General features: G+C 39.2%; 1 protein-coding gene across 1 annotated transcript in view; it reads right to left on the reverse strand.

Moving 5' to 3' along the window:
- Positions 1–23724, reverse strand: part of MCTP1 (multiple C2 and transmembrane domain containing 1) — a gene marked incomplete at its 3' end in the record, with an annotated part of 282449 nt that overhangs the window by 105472 nt on the left and 153253 nt on the right. The window contains exons 9-10 of the mRNA XM_082012858.1: positions 14342–14528; positions 9250–9343 (exon numbers count right to left, since the gene is read on the reverse strand). Coding sequence (XP_081868984.1) covers positions 9250–9343; positions 14342–14528 — 281 coding nt within the window. The remainder of the gene's footprint in view (positions 1–9249; positions 9344–14341; positions 14529–23724) is intronic.

Below are 23724 nucleotides of genomic sequence, written 5' to 3' on the forward strand. Positions count from 1 at the left end.
ACCGTTAGGCGTGATGGTGCTTCCCTGGAGACGGCTGAGCCCCTGCCTGCCCGTGGGGAGCGGGGAATGGATTCCTGGTTTTGGTCTGCTTCTGCGCGGCTTTTGCTTTACCTGTTAAACTGTCTTTATCTCAACCACGAGTTTTCTCACTTTTACTGTTCTGATTTCTCTCCCCCGTCCCACCGTGGTGGCAGTGAGCAAGCAGTTAGGGGAAGCTTAGTTGCTGGCTGGGGTTAAACCATGACGATATTAAAAGATGGCATCCTTAGGCCTCCTTGGTCTCTAGGAGGACCAACGAAATCCAGGAACTTGCAATATATATTAATTGCTACAGTATTCAAAAGCTGTACCTTAAGCACAACACATACTCTAATCAAGGCAGCCTCAGACAACTTCTGCCTAGGTAATGACATTTCAAACGAGAGAGATAAATGGTTTCCTCATTTTTTATAAAAAGTACCACACATGTTCAGACAAGAATGTGCTGTCCATCTAGCAGTTCTAAAAGTACACTTAAAAACCTCTGACTAGACTTGTGCTGCCTAAGCTCAATTACATCATTCTAAATTATGTTGTCACTACAAGTATGCCTTTCACTACAAACTAAATCATGACTGTCATATATCACCATATTATCCCCTGTCATATGTCAAGAATTCCTACCCAAATCCCTGTGCCTTCTGAGAATCTTCCAGTTAGCTCCCTACTCCGTGCCTTTTCTAGGTCTCCAGCTACTGCTCCAGTGACTCTAGAGGTACTTTATTGATCAGGACATGGAGTCACCATCACTGGAGGTGTTCAAGAGACGTGTAGACGTGGCACTTCAGGACATGGTTTAGTCAGCATGGGGGTGTTGGGTTCATGGTTGGACTTGATGATCTTAAAGGTCTTTCCCAACCTTAATGATTCTGTGATTCTATGACATCCACAAACTTCTTCTGAATACAGCCCTAAATGTGTGCTCAGTGCTGTGAAAAGGTAAGATGACCATCACCTGCTTAAGGCACTTTAAAAGGATGCTCCCAGCACCACTAAAACCAATGCTTATATTTTGAGTAATCCCATGAGGTCAGTGGGAGTAATCACTATTACATCTAGCACTGTTCGAAGGAATTAATGAGACAAGGAGATAGTAAAACCAGTGAGGTACACCCTCCCACTGACTGAAATCAGGCCTGCAGTAAACCTCAATAAGAAGTAAATCAAATCCCATTAGTCTATTCTGTGTCTGTAATGCCTCATGCTTTTTGGACTCTACTTGTACGGTCCTAAGGGCTGCTGAAAAGACAGAAATAAAGTGCTAATTCACATAATATGCATAATAATCTGGAAGGGAAAGCCGTTTCTCTTTTGATGGATCTCCCTCACCTTTTTTTCCCCTTTATCCCTTACAGACCTGGACTACCTGAGAACGTCCTCTAGAAGGAATTCTACTTTGTAATGTAAGCTCCCACTGAAAAAAAATGAAGAACTAATAATCTTTTGAAGCTTCCCATTTTATCCATCATGCTGCCCATTGTGTCTAGCTTGACAGGTATCCTTGTTTGTGCTATGCTGTATTGCATTTAATCTTTAGACAGTCGGTGAGACCAGACCACAAACTGAGATTACTTTACTTAGATCTAAGTGAAGTATTTTACTTCAATCAGCACTGTCCCCCTCACGTTGCACACTACACACACATTAATTAAAACGTTAGTCTTGTCACCTTACTTCTCAGAACGACCGCATGCCCCCAGATGAACTGTACACCCATCAGCTCAAACCAGCCCAAGTCTAAAACAGCAATTAAGCTGCAAGAGAGGCTAACCAGGAACTAGAGAGATCTTATTTGTTATTTGCTTCAAAACTCAAAGTCCCCAACAGCCCAGGACATCCTTCACAAAAGAGATAAAGTAAGTTAGGAGCTCAGATTCATTATCTGGAGCTCAGAAGGCTGTCCACTAGAACAACTCTTTTCTCCTGCAAGTATATAAAATACATCTTTTCATGACAGAAAAAGAGACATAAATAGTGAAAATTTTTAACTGCTTCTCAAAATATATAGAAAACCAAAACAACAAAACCTCAACCTCCACACGATTTTAGCTTCTGAATTTTCTTGCCAAGCAGCTACAGCAGCACATCACCTAACAGGTTTTCTGTGTTTTTCACTTGGAAAAGTTTGGGAAAGGCCCTTTTCATCAGTTCAAAGAGCACAGGACTTCGACATTCGTAGATCAGCTGTCTCATTATGCTGCAACTCACGAGCAAGCACCAAAGATGTTAGGTGGCTTGTGAACCCTTGTGAACGGATGTCCTAGGCCTGACGCACCGGTCTCAGGTACATGCCACTGCAGCCCATCTTCCAGGCTGGAGGTGAGCTGGACTCTGTCCAGAATGCCAAGTCTAGTGGGCACCTAAAACAACAAAACTGGGCTTCATCTCAAATGCAACTCAGAAAGTACTGCTTTTTCAGAAGAGATTGAATGACATGTGACCAATTTGGATGCAAGTATGTTTTGTTTGTATAAATATGAATTTAACCTGAGTAGTAGAGCTGTCAAACTGCAATACAGTACAATTCATAGTTCTGGGCAAGTCAAACAGGTGTGTCCTTCAATGGTCCCTGAGGGGGAAGCTGTCCAATAAAGATTTTTGGTAGCTTGTTTTCCCAGAAAAAATTCATTTTAGAGTACAGCAATTCTTCCGAACAGAAACTTCAATTCAACATAACTGCACTTTTGCACTCACTTTCTAGCTCCGCTTGTACACAAATAGGCGTTTTTCTCAGTGAAAAGCTATCAAACCTTAAATTTATATTTCTTTCTTGCCATGTTTTGTAGAAGTTAAACTGTGATGCTCTTTTACTATAAAACTCTATTAAACACGTGCACTTGTCTCTAGAAAACTGCATGTCATCTGCATATTATTAGGTTAATATTGTAAGAAGGCAGACTTTAATAAACAAACATATGGAAACATCCATATTTTATGCAGTAAGATGATTTTCTGTTTTAGGCAGGAAAAAACCACCTGTGTAGAGTCATAAACATTGCGCTTTTCTGTTTTCAATCTTTGAAAATCCAGCTTGCAGAAAAGAAAATTAAAAATCAGAAAGACCATCAGTCGATGTAGAATGACTCTTTCTTTCTTAATCAGAGATGCCACGCACTCTTACCATTGTAAGGGAAGGGAAAGGGAGGGAACAAGGGAACCACCATTGATGTTATCGCTTTTCAGAGTAGATGCAGCCCAAGAAGCATATGGCAGACCTACCTGTCCCCTGAAAAACTTAGTGAACTTCATAATGATTAATTCGCAAGGCACATCAGATAGCAAGGGGCTAGCTGCCCAAGAGCCCTGTGGAGATACTTCTACCATGGCTACAGAAAGCACGCGTTGCTTCAGTATATGGCCACAGACACAAGTAATTTCCTAATTTAGTTTCTTCAACAGTTTTCTCAACAAAAGGAACCATGTGGCAGGCTAAATATAGATTGGCATTTAACATTTACCCACCAGATCAGTCTGTAAAGTTCCATAAACTGACAGAAAGTAAACGACAGCATTGGCTAGACCATGATTTTAGGCAGATCACTAACTTTACTGTGAGCTAAGTATTACATAATCTTTTTGTATCGATAAAATTACATTATCCAAACTGAACCAGCATCACAAAGACTACTGAAAACATTTTGGGTAGTTTAAAAATTTAACAGGAGATTTCAATTCCATTTCTACTTTTAAAAGTCAAGTTCACAAACCACAACTTTGCAAAGTTCAATCGAGTTTGACATGCTTATGAAAGCTGAAATATTGTTTGAATATTTCATAGGCTATTATGGTTCTCCCCTACGGCTGGCCATGCCTGTCCATTAGAGATCTAAGTCCCCACAGCCAAAAAAAGGCCTTTATGTTTTGGGAAGACAAGACAGCCAGTTCATGACTCTGGGGGGCAGTGCCACTCATGCAGACGCTAATGTCACTAATGTTGTTCCAAGCTCCCTGCCAGCCAGCTGCTTGCAACAGAGCAGTCAGCCTGACCTTTGGCCGCGAGGAGGAACGGCTCAATAGCGTGCGAAGCTGCCTTATCTAATGGATTAAGTACAGGACCCCAGCCAAATGCCAGCTTTGACAAGGACTTGCTCTGTCAGCCTTAGCTGAGTCAGTTAACCTTTCTTAGTTTTCCATCTTTAAAATGGAAATTATAATTCCTCTTTAGCAGTGCTGCTGCAAACACGTTGCAATGGACTGATATCATGAATGCGTGGGAGATCCTACCAGGCGATTCAGTGAAGTGCCACAACCACGTTAAACTAATTTCCACAGAATATTTACTGGGGGGCGGGGAGGGGAGGAAATCACAAATCATCCTTTCACTGTATATTTAATTCTAAATGCTACGGTTAACCAAAAATGTATTTTAAATCCTAATTTTGCCATTAGTATCCTAAACCTGCTACTTTCTTTAAAAAAAAGTAGTTTTGCAGTACAAGATATTGGACTGACATCTTCAGCTAATCTACCCAGATAGGACCAGGTGAGATTTTATCTACCATAGAATACTGCCCATCTAGTAGATTTCTGTACTTTGTGAAGATAATTCAAGTGCATATTGAAACTTGGTTGCACTAATTGACAGAGCAAATTACTTTTGGAACCGTACTTCCAAAGGGCCTCTGAATTTATTCCTTCAATTTTACATGCACGGGCTTCCATACCTTTGCGAATTTAATGTTTGTGTACATCACTCTGACATTTCCTAGCATTTGAAGAACAACTTCAAAGACTATTTTTGCACATGTGGTACTAGGACATTTTAGTAGAACAGATTTTAGAAAAGTCATTTACATTCTGCACATTTAGCCATCTTGGTATCTCCATCCTACTTTCAAGTACTTTAGTCAAAATTTTAACATGGAATTTTCTTAGAAGAGAGGCTGAATTCTAGACAAAATTGAAAAAGAAAAAAAAAAAAAATCTGCCTCATTTTCTATGCTTAGTTTCTGCTCTTCAGAGGAGGAGAAGCCTGAAAAGCTTCTGGGTGTAAACCTAAGTATCACTGAGCTCTTTAGTAAAATCTGTCTGATATACCAGGTTCTGAAATCTCAGTACCCAAAAAACCCGCAGACAATTGATTAATAATGAAGTCAGAAATACAAATAAATTTACTTCTAATGAAGACTGGAGACACAGTAATCAAAGTGTTAAAAATTCATTTCATGCACATCTCATTTGCCTCTTAGCTGATATTTATCACATAATTCTGTGAGAAAGTAGAGGCCTAAGATGCTCCAGATAAATGTCTCAATTAATTGTACAGAGGTAGCCCTCTTTGAGCTGAACCAGAGCTGTGAGCTCTTTATTAAAAGCACTATTCTGTAGCCTGTAACCTTGTTCCTTGACTCCTCTCTAGTTTCCAATTTAAACAAGTCCCCATGCGGCCCACTCTAAAGGGCTTTGTCTCCCTGTCATTGTTAAGAGCGCCGAGGCATCCTGGAAGTGTGAAATCAGACCTCATGAGCTGAACGGTTCCCCAGGGAACGCCGGACCGCGCAGAAGGTCAAAGTCATGGGCTGGACCATCTGAAAGCGTCTGATCGCCGGTCTGTGACACAGCAAGCGGGGTGGGGGCAGGGGGAGAGGGGAGCCAGGGGGCTAGAATTGCACATGTCTTAATTAAAGCCCAAAGACAGCAAAACAAACTGTTTTCCAGGCAGACCGTCACATGGAGCTTGGATTTTGCTCTGCTAATGAATCCGAGCTGCTAACTATTATTCCTTAAAATAACAGGACTTTCGCCAAAGTTGGTCAAACCTCTGGCACATGTTTTCCCGCCCTCCTTGCTTCTCATCAATAATAAGGCAAAGGTTTTGAAATTTATTCCGTGGTACAAGGAAGAGAAGGAATGTGTAAAGGAGACGCAAGCGCTGCCCACGAAGCCGGCAGTCTCCCACCACGACCCACCTACACCTAACTTTGCGGTAGAAGGAATACGCTTACCCGACTACCGCCTTAACCGGCACTACGTCATGGTGAAGGGTCTACTGCTTTCCAAGACTCATACGGGTTAGGTCACCAGAATACGTATTAATTTCAGAGGTGACCTGACACGATGAGTCCATTACGCCTTAGGTTTTCCTGCACCACCAGAATGTCTCTTCACGCAAAAGGACGTCACTGTGGGCGCGCACGCTGCTACACCAGAGCTCCACAAGCAGCCGAGCGCCCAAGAAGGTCTGCCTGTCTTCCAGAAGAACCACAACTGAGCAAAGATGTGGGGAAATGGGAAAAATGTAACTTCTTTTAGCTGAGGATTTAGCGAGGAAACAGCCTTGTATTGAATACAAGAGCAGATTTAAACGAAACTTTCTTCTCTGGAAGAAAAGGAAAAACTAAAGACCACATTCAATGTCTTCCCATTTATTAGATTATAGTTAAAAAAAAAAAAAATTAAAAAAAGACTTGTTTTCCAGGAAGGAGTGTTTGCTGTGACCACAATTTCCAAAGAACGTAACTTTGCATTTGTGGAAGCCCTAAAACTGTGTTTTGACCACGGAAAGACACTGTTTTTCTGGGGGAAACATCCTTGTAGAGCCGGCAGTTCTCTCAGAGGCCTCAGTCCTGGAAGATGGACTATTATTCAGCTCTCCCTGAAATCAAGGTGAGCTTTCAAGCACTGGTGGGGAATCTCTCAACCCCTCGGCCATCCTCCTTTTCCTAGAATTGCTTGCAAGCAGGCTGAGTGAGGAGAAGTCTCACTTTGTTCTTTTCTGGGGTATTTTACAAACCCAGTTAGGGCACATTCAAGCAAGCACCCCACTTTCAAACTTGTAGTGCCCACTTGCTCTTCTGCTCACAACTTCACCAAAATTTCAGCCCACCCTGGCATCTTGTAAACCAAGGCATGAACCACCACCCTTACTCTCCCTCTCTCTCTTTTTAAAAAAATCTGTACTAACCTTAACGATCTGAAGTGCACTGTCCAGCACTGGGCTATTGAGACTAAAGAAAAAACTGGCCTCGACTATCAAGAGTTTATTAGGGGCTTAGCTGGAGTGACCTACTGTAGTAGCATTCAGCTGAACATGGCTATAGGCTTTCTGTGGAAGGGGAAGGAATTGAGGGTTTCATTAAAAAGTAATTTGTGCTTTTTAGTCATTCATTCAACAGGAGTCTCAATTGCTCTTTATTCACACAGAATTAATACAGTATTACAATGCTGCTCAATGAATGTATGGTAACAAAAGAAAAATCTCACATTTTGAAAGGGAAAAAAAAATCATTGCAACTGTGGTAAGATTGATGACTACTTAAAAGATTACAGAAATCTTTTTCCGTCTATGCTTATGCTTAATGATGGAATATTAAGGATTTTTTAAATCCATTCAGCCCAAACTAATAAATTTTGATATATTACTTCACATGAAAAGATTCCTGAAAGGGAAATGGGATATGTTCAGCAGACAGGAAGCAAAGCAAACCACACAGGTACTATACAGGTGTTTCAGCTACTTTTCAGACTCAGGGGAAGGCAAAAGATTAACCCTGAAAAAAAAGATATAGTAAGAAGAGCAAACTAGTCCTTAGTTTTTACTCACACAAGCAATCATTAGTTGTGTAAGTTATACCACTGATGACAGTGCTCTCCACACTGACTAATAAGCATTGCTCATTTGAATAAAGGTGGAGGGCCAAGTTTTAAACAATTTTTGCAAAGATACTTATTGACAATCACCAAACAACTACTTTATTTCTAAATATTACTACTCAAAGTTCAATCTGAAATGAATGATCCGTACATGTCCACAAGTTAGAAAAAATAGCTGTGAATTACTACAGTAGTTAATAAACCCCTTTGTCCTCTTTTCAAAATACTAGGTATTTTTGTCCAAAATATACAATGATTTCGGTAATGTCTGGAATGCACAGCCATCTTATCTGCCATATAAATGTTTCTTCTTACTAATGAACAAAATATGCAGGACACAGGAAGGTATTGAGTGTTCTTCCCCGTCTTCCTGATGATCGTTCTAAATGCAATGTCTGAAAATTTTTGGTAGCTCTGTACATCTTTAAATGAATCAAATGTATTTCCAAAAAATTTGTACAATGAGTGCAAATGACATGTTGATCTGGAAAAGACGAAGATTGAACGAGGTCAGGGACTGAATTATCCCATTTGCTCCTGAATAACTTAATCTCTCTCTCTCTGTTCAGACCACATTGGATTATAAGGTCAAAGCAGAGTGAAGAATCCTTAGAAGCATTTCTTCAATTTCCCTGAAAATAGAATCTGTTATGTTGCATGCCACAACTGGATGATCAGTTTCAGCAATAAAATGTTTGCTCTGTTACCTTGTCTGAGGGAAAAAAAATACTGGTACTCATGCTAATTTACAAAAAAACTATTAAAAAGTTAGTATGTTGCTATGTATCTGTATCTGCTCCTGTAACAGGACATTTATGTCCAAATCAAGCTAAACCAGGTAGATAGTATAGTTTCCTTTTTTGGTATCTTTTTTTTTTTAAAAAAGCAGAGATGGCTAATTTCTGACACAGAAGCAGCATATTTTGCTCCATTCAACTTGTGCAGTGTGAAGGTGATTGTACTTACAGAAGATAACTTGGGACATTTCTGGAGACATATGGGCAGTAGAGCTGAAATACTTGTTCTTTATTTTGAAAAGCAAAAGGTTAAATTATCCATTCAACTTATATCACATAAAATAGAAAATGAAAAAAAATTCTTATTTCCCTTCTTAAACGGGTAAACAGTAGTTACAGGAAAATGCATTTATTAGGTATCTGAAACCAACAGCAGCCTTGCTAAACATCTGTCAGATATCAAGCAGTTCTTTTGACAACAACTTTAAAGTAGCATCTCAGTCTAGCACCTTTCATTTGCCTTGTCCTCTGAAACTGAGCTTTAATTTGGATAATTTTGTGTATTTTTATCTACTAGAAAAACAAGCCGTTTCTATGTATTTTTTACAGGACCTCTGATGTAGAAAAACGTATATTTCACCCTTCCAAGAAATAACTACATAGGACTCTGCTAGCATTCAAATGGCTTGCTGCCTTGCTTTACAAAACTTGTTTGTCTGCAGATTTTCTTCCTTAATGAGCAGAAGGTGAGACTGTGCAAATAGAAAATAATCTTTAGATAAATTTATGTTTTAAACATTTTTTTTTCACTTCTAAAAAGGCCCTTTTTTTCAAATACCTGACAGAAATTTACTGTCACAGAAACTAAATGAATCCTTGCCTGTGACATCAGCTGCCATCAATGCTTCTGCCCTGATGACCTTCACCTGAAGAAATCCCACATCTTTCATGTTACGGAACATCGTCATTGGACTCTAAAAAAGAATAAAAAGAGAAATAGTTATGGATTGCAAAATAGACAAACCAAAAGCAATATTAATAGTCTCCTCCCTAGCCCAGATATAAGTTAGTGTAATTCTGTCTAACTTACTCATACTTTTAAATATTACTTTCAAGAAAAATGTAATTTCTTTCAGCATTTTGCAACTTTAACATACCTATGAAAAATGCAAAGGAAAATGTAGAATATGAATTATTAAACAGAACACTAATTCTACTGAATTAATCCCCTAATAGTACATGAACACCTGCCCATCAAAATTTTAAATTATAGCAGTGTATTAATAAAATTAATACACAAAATAAAACACTTCCTCTCCCTGAATACTTTTGTGAGGTCTATGTTCACACTTACCCTTTGATGGCTCCAATAATATTTTGAACAGTGACCTAGGGCCAATATTGGTTTTCTTGTAGTTGACCATTTTATGTAAGCTTACACATAGCACATATGCATATAAATAATCTTGCATATATCTTCCAAATAACATGATCAAAACCAATCAAAAGAGCATTATAGCAACTCAACAATCTTCATAATAATCACATGCCAAAAAAAAAAAAAAGTGAATTAAAAATGGTTCCAATTCTATGGCAGAAAGCTTTTACTATAAAACATTATTTTTTTAAAACATAAATTTCTACAATATCTACACATATTAAAAAGAGGGGAAAAAGGTTAAAGAGTAGATTAACACTTGCATTTATTCACCCAACATAATTTTAGAAAGCTGCCTGGAAAGTGTGTTCTGTTGTTGCTCTTTTTTGAAATAACTAAAAGTAACAAACTGGGAGTATTATAACAGTTAGGTGTGATATGCTGAAAGTCTCAACCTCTGACTTCAAATGTAATTTAAAAGTTGCAGAATTTCAAATGATAGAACATCAAATGTAACTTTGAATGCGCAACCAATTAATAACAAACCTGTCATTGTAATTCAGTTTTTAAATAACATGGAGGGGGGAACTCCAAAAGAGGAGATTAAAAATAGATTTTCAAATCCATTTTAAATCATACATATATATGGACTAATTTTTGGTTGTTTTTACAAGTCTTGTTCATAAATACTAGAATATACCTTCATTTAAAAATCTGGACTAATGCATTTAATGCCTGTGGCCTTTTCTAAAATTTTAATGTAGTGCAGGTGAAACCTTTTCCACTGCTTATCATAATGTCCAGATTTCTAGAAAGCGCAAACATCAGGTAAAACATTAAGTCAACAATTCTTTAATTTATTATGAAGGCAAAATCGACTGTTATGGAAAATCAGAATAAATAACATCACTGATCTGAAAACCACAGGTGCTGGTTAAATGAAATATTAAATGTCAGCTTGCAAAAACTACAGTATGTTTATGCATAGATAACCTACTTATTAAAATGTTAGACACAAAATATGCATCCCTGTCTTTTTATTAATAAGACGATTCTAACGGTTAAATCACACTCTGACATTAATTTCACAAGCCCCAGCTGACCATTTACTGTTTACAGTGAAGGTTTGACCTTGGTAGACCAAACTGAGGAATCCACTTAACTGTAGTACCCCACATGCTACATACATACATAATGGGTAATAATTTTTTATCATTTTTAATATGTTAATAATCAGAAATACAGCTTAAAAATACTGATGGTCAACTTTAATCAGCACACACTCAACCCCCTGCTTATACGCTTAGAAGCTGAAGATGGCAGAGATGGCGTTACAGATAGCACTGTTATAATTCAAAAGCATGTTGGCACCATTCCTCTTTTATTACAATAACTGTCAAGGTTTGGAAGCTTCTTATCAGAACTGGTACCACAACTGAGATAATTCTGCTTTAATACCATGACGAAAGGGAAAGGGTTTACAAAAATGTTTCCACCTTTTACCCAAGTTTCCCAATAACCAAAAAAACCACCAAAGTGCAGAAAGAAAACAAAGCAAAAGCCAAACACAGAGCAAGGCAAGTGACTGCTCCCTTCCTGCAATGCTGTACAGCCCCCTTTCTCCAAATTTCATCCTGGTAAGCTCATTCTGCAAAAAGGCACAGTGCTGTATGTCACTTTGCTACCTTTGTTAGAATCCCGCAGAATAATTATTTTTGAACTTTTAGGTCCAGCAAGTCAGCTGGCTTAAATTCATTTACTGCACACATCGTGACTGTGGAGACTGATGAAAATGTATACAATGCCACGGCAGAGACTCTGGGAGAAGCAAATGACTTTAGTACATTACTTTAAATACATAACTTTAAGTAATGATTTATCAGATGATATTCTGTCTTCTTATTTATGATTATTGTTGAAGGCCTCAAAACCCACACGGTTTCTGAAGCCTGAAATTTCCATAGCAGAGGAATCCGTGATTTGCTGTGAATCTTTTCAGCCCTCAATAGATGGGAAAAGATTGAAATGCTCTGGAGATGAGTCCTCTTTATTTTTTTAATGAAAGGCTGTATAATATATTTTCTGTATGGCTGCAGCAGCTGTCAGGGAGAGCATCTCAGTTCAGCTCTATTATGGGAGAAGCAATACCCCATCCTATGGCATCGAGATACACTGAGGGGCCAGTACTGATTGACAGCTTGTCACCATGACGTCTTATTCCATCTCTGTTATGGAGAAAATTAATGTCACACCACCAGCCTTATGACTCGCTGTCATCTTAGAACTGCTCACCTTTTATCAATGCTCTAAATAACATTTCAAGCCCATCGTCTCACGGTGGACAATCTGGTCAAGGGACATTAAATCGGATGACTGTGAAATGTCATAATAAAAATGGAATGCTAACAACTTCTTCTCTAAACTAGCTCCTCTGGTTTTTAAACTGTGACAAGGGGGACCGCGGGTTCAGCACACCCGTTCTGAAAAGGTCATGCAATCTCTCTTGGTCTGTACCCATTAATGCGGCCCCCTCCTCACCCCAAAAGGAATTAATCTTTTCAGACAATTGTGGTAAAATAATGGTTCAAACAGTAATGCCTGTTTAATTTGTAAGGCTCTGATGTTCAGCTACAAATGGTTAAATGACAGTAATAGAGTCATTTTCCAAGGGTATTTGATCTGATGGCAAGGTCAGCTCATTAACTGTTTTTGGCTGCAGAAAGGGTGCAAAATACATTTCTCAAATGAAGCTACATTTTTTAAGAGGGCGAAAAATAAACCCCAAAATACTGTCACTCAGTGGGGAACAGTACGTCTTGCTAATTGCACACACTTTGTTTGTATCAGTTCTGAAGAAGAGATATGAATACCTAAGACAAAATAAACACCAGTGAAAATAAAATATTTCAATTTTGTTAATCTTTGTCATTTCTTTCTTCTGCTGTCCATTGGTCATTTTAATAAAAACAGTAAAATTCATCAAAAAGGTATATCAATGCTACAATTTTCAAAAACACATCATGAGAAACTCACACCTCTGCAATATGAACATCTTCCAAAAATATAAATGTTTTCAAATGCATACAGTAATGTAAATGTAAGAAGAGACACATATCCAGGAATACGTAAGAAATGTGAATAAACAGATCAAACTTATACCACATAATTATGCTACACTGGAGACAAAAAATTGAGAATTTTTGAAAATCGATGAATAACACACAGTCGTAACATGTTTCTATACTGCTACTAAATTATCAAAACCATCAGTATCACTTGGCTGCCATATCACCACACACAATAATCCACAGAAATACAGTATTGTTGCACTTGGTGACAAGAAATATGTCACCTCAAAAATGTATCCATCAGAAATGTATTATGTTTATAAAGATCTGTTCTGACAACCACAGACTGTCTTGGTGGATTCCAAAATGTGCAGTAACTCTCTTAATTGTAATTATTTTTCAAAGATGGTGCACAATACCTTAGCTCTCAGTTGGTTTAGGAATATTATGTTTAGCCTCACTAAGTCACCTCTATTAAACTGTGTTTATGATAACACTATTGGTGTATGAGTTGTACAAGCATTAGCAGACAGCTGATTCAGTGGAGATAGCCAGAATAAATTTGCTGAAGCGCACATCCTGCTAATCTGTTTGAAGAATATTGTACAGCATTAGTACTAGCACTTCATGTTATCTGCACAGCCTGATAAGGTACATCTTTATTAAATTCAGTTATTGAAAGGATGTCAGTCATGGAATAGGAATATTTTAAAATCTAAAAAAAAAAATTAAGCGTCTCTTTGTTAGTCAGAGCTTGGTTTAATGGCTGAGTGTCTAGAGAAGCCTTTCTAAACACCTGGCAGCATTGTACAATAAAAGCTTTGTAATTTTAAGTGGAAATAGTTTTTTTTTTCCCCTCCTTTCTCTGTGTGTAGTGAGACAGTTACTTTTAAGTATTTTTTGATTTAAGTATTAGCAAATGCTGGAGTAAGAGCTCCCCTGTCTGTTGCTTTGATAAAACTACACAGATTCTGGGTTCTGTGAGGATGCTGGGAAATGAAAATAATTTGCTTCAGAATATTCTGAAATGGAAATATAGTTGAAAACAATTGTTTTGATGACACAAAACACTGCTTCAGCTCCCAATGTCCAGACAAAAAAATAAGTTTTCTTGCCCATTAGAGGTTCAGAAAAAAGCTGAAAACTATTGGCATCTCAAACCATTTAGCATAAACACTCATTAGAAACTGTACAGGCACTGAGTGTCCCTTTAGTTATTTTGTGCTTGGTAAAAATGCAGTAAAAGGCAGTTTAACTGAAAAGCAGTAAAGCTAACGTCTTTATGTCACATGATAGTATCAAATAGCTGAATTACTATGTAAAAAATACCTTTTTCTGTAAAGAGGACTTGTAGCCTTCTTGATAATACCTGTACCAGCCATGGCAGTATCAGTAACTAGTTTAAATGATTGTCACTGGCTGAGTGTGCTAAGGATATAAGGGATATATTTAGATTTCCCCCCGGCCCCGTTATTTATATAAGCAAACATTTTGCAAACAAAGGGCAAAAGAGAAGAGCTCCATACATATCTCTTCAGAATCTCCTCTCGCTCCTTCTGGTCCTCCAAGGAGTTGACGGAGAGGTCAGAGATAGTGACTGCAGCTGAGGCTGTGAGAGTGACCAGCAGCACCAGGCATCCCTCTCCCTCCTCCAGTGGCATCTCCAGCTTGTGGGTTTGTTCTTTACTCAGGGTCGACAGGTCAACCTGGCACCTAGAAAAACATTTTCTCCATCAACATGTGGTTTTCCTCACATCACGCAAGAGCACATTGCCTCACTTGCATATAGCTGGACAAAAAAAAACCCCAAATTAGTAGAAATTCCTTCACAGTTTCTGGAAAGATTTCTCTTCAGCTTCAACCCATGCTGCCTGCTTGACTTTTTTTTTTAAAGCTACAACCTGTTATTTATAGGCACAATAAATATTAAAAAGAATGTACAGACACTAGATTCAAGGTTAGCTAATATGCCTTACTTGAACACAGTCAAAGAGAATTTTAAATATCCAGCTTCAGATGCAAATTGTATTTTTTTATGATGCCTCTTGTGTAAACACAAAATGTAAGTTTTGCTTAGCATTTTTAATACCATTCATCTAACAACTGTAAAAATTCCCTCTTAAAAAAAAAAAAATCTGTGTGGACTTAATTGTGACGGAGTTTCTATGACTGAGCATAACAAAACATGACCTGAGCACCACCCAAAAGGCTCAGCTCTCCTGCAGTAAGCTTGCATGGCTCAGGGTCAAAGCTTCATGCAGGCATCCAGGATAAAATTTGATGCCACAACCCCTTATATAATAAGATGTCTCACGTTGTAATGAGCAGGGACTGCTTGCAACTGCGCAGAGTGGCTGAAGCCAATCCACCCTGCTTGATCCCTTTCTGAATAACCCCAGCGGTACCCTACACTGAACTAATGAAGAACGGCTCCATACGTGCCAGCCAGCAGAAACAGCACTGCAGCATCTTTAAAAATAAAAGGCAGAACATGGAAGAAAAAACAGTATCACTGCTAAGAGGGAGCTGACCATAACCTTTTAATCGAAACAAGAATACCTTAAGGTTAGTAATTAGTCTTTGCAGAGCTTAGAAGTTTTAATATTTGAATTTGTGTAATTCACAAGTTCCAAGTTTCCTAGACTGGTATTCTGAGCATGCCTAGAAATTCAATGCCTGTGTCAAATGTATGTCAGCTTCCACTGCACAGGAATTTCTGTGAAAAAGCACTATTTGGAATACTTCTACTTGTAACATCCCCCAGTAATGTTTTGCCAATTCATTACTCTAAATACAAACAATAACGATATTGAAATAAATTAATATTCTCTATATATAGTTAAGCCACTGAATACTCTACTTTTAACCGCAATTATTTAATGTGACAAGCACATGTTCTATATGCCACCCTCACTAAACTAAACATCTAGCAAACTCTTTTCATAAAATGTCAATTGATTTTGAAGAGAAAGATAATGTGGTGACCGCAGGGCCAATAAATTGAGGAAAAGGTGGCAGACATGAATAAATAGGCATTTAAGGACAGGAAATAGCCAATTACGAGAATAAATGCAGCCTCATAAAATGGGCGCTGTGCTATCACAGGCAGATTAGATTTGCTACAGGAAAATTTCTTTTTAATTTTTTTCTTAAACATTTACTGTCTGTTGTTCAGCTGCCAAAATTAAACTACTGCAAAACTGATACAGTAAAAAGGTTCAATTATTTCACAATGAAAAAAATTTCTAACTGACACAGCATTCTGAGCTTAATGTTTACCTTTTGTTTTGAACTCTTTGGAAGATAAGGAGTGAGAAATTAAATTAAAAACAGTAAGGAAAAGACTAAAGCTGTTGCTGTCAGTGCAGGCTGATGGTCAATACAAGTTTTATACATGTACATAGGCTGTTAGATTTTTCTTTAGGCTGCAGTGAGGCATGTGAAGCCCTCCTTAAAGTAAAAAATAGTTATCAAGGGTTCAAAGCTGGAGTAGGTTAAGACGCCCTGATGTTAAATATTCTTTCATAGTTTATTTCCGAACAGATACCCCTCAAAAATAAGTCTCTGCAACAATACTATGACTTTAACCAATAATCATTGAAGGAACCAGTTTAAGCTCTCTTAAAGTCAGTAAAAGAATCAGAAAGTCATTATGATACAAGTAATGCAGAAATAATCCACCTCTCACTCAAAAACAGGCAACAAAAGCTACCTCCACTGGAACAAAAAAATCCCTACATGCATCAGAAAAATGCATTGACTGTAAAATTACAGGGTTTCATCAGACCTACAAACTCCAAATTCTCCAATTCCTGAAGATACAGCACTTTTGCAACATAGGTGTCCACACTGTTTTTTATCTAGGCTAAAAGAAACAACTGACAGTTTGATCTTACCCGTGCACCTTTCCTATACAGCTATAAAATATTCCCAGTAGCACCACATGTATTACCTAAGAAATTACCAAATTACTTGAGAAATATGTCTCTATTGTCTGCTTGATACATCTCCACGAACAGCCTGTCGCCAGCTTTGTATTTCCTAAAATCATACAAAGTGGGGGGAGTGATCTGGAAGCTTTTTCCAGTGAAAGCCTTAACCGTTTTACAGGAAGAATACCCTCTGAAGGGCCCTCAGATAATTTGATAAAAAACGAGGGTTATTCGATTAAGGAGTGTCACCATTGCGCTTTATGGAAATCTAGGTTAAGAGCGTCTCCGTGCGTACACCGCCGGGTGAAAGCACATTTCTCATTCTGCGCCAGGTCCCCTCCTCTGCAGAAGATGCAGCTCGCTCGTGTCTAACTTGAAGGTGCTGAGGCTCTCGGGGCATTCAGCATCCGGTGAGCGCATCAGCAGCACATGCACTTCAGTCAAAAGATGAGACTTTCCAATTGAGAGACACTATAAGAAAACTGCAATTTTGTTCCATTAGTAGTTGAATTTTTCATGAAAAAGAAAAATGAAGTTTGCTTGCTCTCACACCAAATTTTCCTACAAAAAATTAAAACAGTTTTTGTTAGATCTACTCTGCCATCAGAAGATCTTTGCATGGGACCAAAACAGTGAAGGAAGCCTGGTTTCATTACAGCATTTACCTAAGCACTAACCATATCCTAGAATAACCTTTACAGACATCCATAGGAAACCCACAAAACTCTGTTTTGGATTAGATTTCCTTACAAGCACTGAAGTTAACAAAATACTTTTAAAGATAAATAGCTTTGGAAAAGTTCAAGTTGACAATGCCCTTTCACATTTTACTGAGAGTATATACAAGTATTCCAAGCTTTAAAGCTTTAGCAATGCTGACTTTTACATGAGTTAAGATGTTCTCTTAAAAGACATTTGTCACCTACAACTGCTTCCATGGAGAACAAAGATGCTTTGAGGATGAAGGTGAACTTGAACGTTACCAGAAAGTGATGCAGAGCGAGCATTGTGGTAGTAGAAATTTTTGTCTTGCATTCTCAAATTGAAGACCATGAAAAATTACTGCCATTTTGAGAAGACCGTAAGTTGCTTAAGACCGGCGGCTGTCACATTGAAAGCAAGAGGTAATAGTAATTTGGGACAATTCAGTTTCTTATGGAATTACTATTTACATGCTGCTGCTGAAAGAAAATGTTCTCCACTTGTGAAGAGGTCATCCTGAAGAATTCTGGCAAAAATAGCCACTAACTCCTTAGACAAATTTTCAAGCCTGGCTATAAATGGCTGGAAAATTCAGGGAATTTCAGTTTTTAGGGCAGTTTGAGTATTTTGCATTACTCCGCCGCTCCACACCGTGTGGTCCCTTCTGTGCACACCCATGTCAGCATCAGAAGTGGTGGGCAGGGGCACTGGGTGACCCTTGAGGAAGAGGCACGGAGGCACGTCCCCCCAGATCAGCTCTGCACGTGAACATTATCAGGCAGCGGGTGCATCTGGATTTTCGAGCCTTGAGAGATCAGAGGAGAGATAAACCATGCAAGTGCCTCAAGCTTATGTGCCAAAGTATCACAGAAAAGTCGTTGCAGAAACAGGATACAGCTCCCACGGAGGAAGATTTGAAGATTCAAGGGGAATCCACCACTTCTCTGAAACTGTGTTCAGTGTGTTAATCGCCCAAACTGTTAGAAATACATTTCTAATTTATTTTTAATTTTTATATACCTGGCCTTTGGTTCTTTTTATGCCTTTCTTTACTCAGTTGAAAAAGCCTTTAGTGCCTCGTATTTTCTTCTTGTGAAGGTACTGATATACCATAATAATATCTCTTCTTGATCTTCCTTTTGATATGCTAAACACCTTCAGCTCCCTACACATTTCCTTGGAACACATCTCTTACAGCCCTCAAATGACTTTTTGTAACTTTTCTGATCCAGTGAAATTCTCCTGCATCCTTTTTAAAGTGTGGAAGCCAGAACTATATGTAGTATTTTATCATCAGCATGTCTAAGAGGTAAAAATCACCTCCCCTCTCTAGTTCTAACAGAACCTGGAATGTAAGACCGCGTTGGCACCCTGGTGAAATATCCTTGCTAATGAATGAATTACAAAGGTAGCGACATGACATAGAAGGCCTCTTAAAAGCCAGGTGGCCAGGCAAGGGAGAGACAGCAGATAGCGAGATCATTTTCTCACATGACAAAATAAAGCATAAAAGAGGAATTGGCACAATCCTAAGTGATAGGGACAGAAAAGCACCACTTGGCTACAACCCAGGCAACTTAATTATCATCATGACTTGTTCAGGAAGACAGCCTTTTAACTCCACTGTGATCCAGGTCTACGCTGCTCCAAAGGATGCCGAGGAGAGGAAACTGTGCGATTCTGCAATTAGAACTGAGCTGGACACACATCAGAAGCAGCAAGGCATGAACTGCTACAATCTGTGAGACTCCGTATCCTTTATGAGCAGAGTACAATGTTCTAGTAAAACCAAGAAACAAATGGAGAGGGGAAATTCTGCAAAGCACCGACAGAAAATGAGACAGCTCAGAAAGATGGGACTGCAGTAACGTGAAGTTCTTAGCAGAAGCAGAGCACGGCATTTTTGAGTGTGAAGATAATGAGCAAGAAACAAAATGACAGACCCCACACGATGCTTGCGGTAGGTGGCAGGTAGAGGCGATAGGCTGAAAAACCAGGAAAGCTCCCAAAGGAGCTGGAGACTGTATCTCGGCTAAGTAGGACACCGACTGGGGTGAGCGGTGGTGAGCTGGCGAAGCTGGAGAGCATCCCCGGGAAGCTGGAGAGCATCCCTGTGAGCTGGGAGGCACTGCCTTGCTGCGGAGCTCGGCAGGACCCGGGAAACCATGCTGCCAAGTGCCAGGCAGCAACACATGGCAAGCGGAAAAGAGCCCTGCAGTCTGGGGTAAGTCGGTCTTAAATACGAGAGCTATGGGAAACACAGCACAATCTCACTGGTCACTGAGCAAGACCTGAACATGGGCAAGTGTTTATGGCTTGCTGGAAGAAATACGGTCCGTGCCACAAAATCTTGTTGACGGATTTTGAAATGACCGATTAACGTTTTCCTGAGCACAGCTCTTCACAGTCAAACTACAGGTTTTCTTTTGAAATTGCACAGACAGAAAAAAGTACTTGCAGAGGTCTTATGATGTGATTACTTCTTACATTGCCCCCGTGGCACAGCCATACACTACAGACACGCACAGCCAGCGCTGTCACCTGTGCAATTTCTTTGCGGCAGAATTAACACTTGCCTCTGCTAAACCAGTCTATTGCTTTGGTGAACATTATCTCTTCCTACATGGTCCTCCCCACAGCAGTAGGTCCAAGCAACTTTGCAAGAGCTTTCACCCAGCTCCAATCTGTGCCTTCCAGAAATCCTCACAACCCCCCCATGACACCCCTAACCACTTCTTACACTTACTGTCATGCTCCTCACATCTAGGCAGACAGTCCACTTTCCCTTCTCCCCCCCTCTTCTTTTTGCCACTCGTACTTCTCGGAGTGGAGTACCTTTCCATATGCAGGAGACAGAGGGTCAGAGGAAGGGTCCATAAACATAACCCAGCTTGTGTGCAGCATTCTGCATTTCAGAACACACTGTGGAATACTGTCAATTTTGCAACAGTACGTGGTAATAACGACTGTCAGTAAGAGTTGTAAATAACAAAATATCTGGTAAGAGAAAGTTACTGAAGATTCGTGAGCCAAAACTGAACCTTTTTTGGCTTTCTAGCAGAACAGAAGCACCTCTGCATTAATAGAAGATGTTAAAATGTGCAGAGATAGTAATAAAATAAGGTGTGGAATACCTGAAGGCCAAATTTTGAGATGCACTATTTACATCTAACTCTCTTTGACAACAATCAGAAATGCTGACGGTTCAGCACATCTCAGGATTTATCAAGAGCAGGCCTGCCAGCAGCATTTTTCGATTTTAATGCTTTGGGCAAAACCTTCATTTTACATAGAGAAATGCTTCTGCAATAATATAACTTTAGTCACCATGTATAAAAAACAAACTATCACACACATAGGCTGTTGGTTGTGTGCTTGTCTGTCTTTGCACAGAACTGCTGTGTAATTCACACACGCACAGAGTTCAAGATCCAAATTACAATAGTATATAAACCATTAGGTTTAAACTTCTAAAATAACATATCCTTCCAAAGCTACTTCCACATGCAGAAATTGTCAATCCACCATGTGAAAAAAATATTTGAAAGACCAGCATAATAAAGTACTATTTACAAATCTAGAGGCATACATTTTGTCTCTATAGAGTTCTGCAAAAATGAGAAAACTCCAAGATTCATCTATTTCAACAAAAATACAGACTTTCACACCTACTATTCAAAACCTCTTTCTCAGGCAACAATACCGAAAAAGGCAAATTGCCAGTTTTTTAATATAAACCACAGTCTCTACAACATCTCCAGGAAAAAATCTGGGAAGAAACATCAGCAGTAGCATATTTAGTGCCCTTCACTCAACTTTATATGCATGTTGGAGTACCCGTGCACAGCTTTACAGCACCACTGAGTTCTCTTTTATAACATTCAGTTCTCCCATAGTGAAATTCCATAAAGTTCAGTGGCAAAAAACCCCACCAAAACATAAATACTTTATATAAAAATCCCACTTTTAAAACTTTGAGTAGTGTATCCCTGTGCTTTCAGATTAATAATGCAGCAGCATAGGTTGCATATTGCTTGTATTTATGTGCACCCAAAAGACCACCTACGGCTTCATTACTATGGAAAAACTAAACAGAGAAGACATAGCAGATTAGGTGTTGAAAACCTAAATACTTAATTTTCAGTATTTTAGCTTGTGTATTTCTTAAAACCCGTTATATGGTGTGTACCCATACCCATACACACACACACAAAATCGCTCTGAATTTTCATGACAATATTTAGAGAGATTATAGGACACTTCAGATAAAATTAATACATAGCTTTAATGAATATACTAGGCACAAGGTTTTATCCTTAATTTGCATCAGATGGGAAAAAAAGATAGTATCATCTATTAATACTGATGAAAATAGATACAGATGAAGTCAGCAGTGATTTCCTGGAAAAAAATATAAGTAAAAGTCAATGTCATTTTAAAGATAAACACGCATTTTTCATACCAATATATAATGCTATAAATCCTGCCCTACTGGACTGCAAATAACTTCAGCTGAATAAAACTGCATGACATGGGATTTACTTATCCTGTATGTTCACAGAAACAACTTGTTCTCTGACAGCACTCATTCTTGGCAATTTATTGCAGCTGTCAGCAGCCAATTTGTTCAGATTACTGCTATGCATAAAGGTGTAACAATCATGAGGATTTATTAGCTGATTATCGTAAAGGTGACAGTCAGGATAGCCTTCAAAAATGCAGATGGTAAGAAAGTTAAATAATTACATGAAGATTAAAATAATTTCACCTTCATTTTGATCTTCATTTTTGGTCTCTATTACCTACATAAACTTCCTGCAGTACATGTTTTTAATCACAGGAGTATATTGACTCAATATGGAAGAGAAATGATTGACTCGTAGCAAAAACATGTGAGTATTAAATGTGCTCAAACTGAACAATATACACACATACGTATCTATTTCTACTCATCAGATAAGTAATAGCTCATACTGCTCGTGCAAGTCCACCTGCTTATTTGAAAGCAGGAAGTCTGCCCCTGTGGCTTTACCTGCTGGTGCTGTCCAAAAAAAGAACTTCTATATCTCATGTCTTTGGTCTTGGATTTTTTGTTCTTTTTTTTTTTTAAATTATATTAAGAAGAATGCCAGGATTTAATAGCCTGCATGATGAAACTCAGTTCTGGTCAAGTCCACTGTGTCCTCATACAAATCAGCATATGATTGGAAATACTTTTTCCTCAAAGCTTTTCTATGAGGTCTTTTTCCAGGTTTTTGAAATCCCAAAAGAAACATGGAAATGATTCTAGGATTTCCATTTTTTAGGGTATTCTAAGATGGAAGTTCACAAGGTGCTACATCCTTAAAATGTTCATGGAGAATGCACACAACTGAGACTCAAATGAGTTTTACAAACACATAATGCTCACAGTTAGCATCTCATTTCAGGAACAGCCATGCCGAATGTGCCTGGGTACCAAGATGAAACTGGAGCTTTACACGAGGTCTGTGACAGACCTATCTTTCTCCTTCTCTGAATTAGGATGCTATGCTGTCACTCTCACTCTCTTAATGCCTTCCTCCCTTTTACACGCCACCCTTTGCATTCCATCCTCCTCCTGCCGTGACACTCCAAAGCCAGAATCCCACTTCCATGCCTTCAGCCTTCTTGAACATCTTTCCTTCATCTTCCCGCCCTCAAAAAAGGATCGCAAGTCCAAGCCCTTGCACTCTGAGCACAAATGCCATCACTGCCTTCTCAAATTCCCAACTTCATCCTGGCCTTTAAAATGCTGCAGCCTAATGAGTATGACGATACACGCAGGGCCCACAGAAATCTACGCTCCTGATTTCCCACTTCTTTTATTTCACTGAAGTGCAGCTGAGATAGAGTATCATTCCAGGAGAAGTTATAGAACCACAGACCAGTATGGGCTGGAGGGACCTTTCCAGGCCACCCAGCCCAACCCCCGGCCATGAGCAGGGACATCCCCCAGAGCAGGGTGCTCAGAGCCCCGTCCAGCCTGACCTGGGGGGTTCCCAGGGACGGGGCATCCACCACCTCTCTGGGCAACCTGGGACAGGGCTTCCCCACCCTCATTGCCAAAAATTTCCTTACATGTAGTCTAAATCTGCCCACTTTTAGTTTAAAACCGTCACCCCCTGTCCTGTCGCTCCCGGCCCCGCTAACAAGCCCGTCCCCACCTTTCCTACAGGCCCCTCTCAGCCCTGGCAGCTGCAGGAAGGTCTCCCCGGAGCCTTCTCTGCTCCAGGCTGAGCCCCCCCAGCTCTCCC

This window comes from Phaethon aethereus, assembly GCF_964289735.1.
Source record: "Phaethon aethereus genome assembly, chromosome: Z".
NCBI classification, from domain to species: domain Eukaryota; kingdom Metazoa; phylum Chordata; class Aves; order Phaethontiformes; family Phaethontidae; genus Phaethon; species Phaethon aethereus.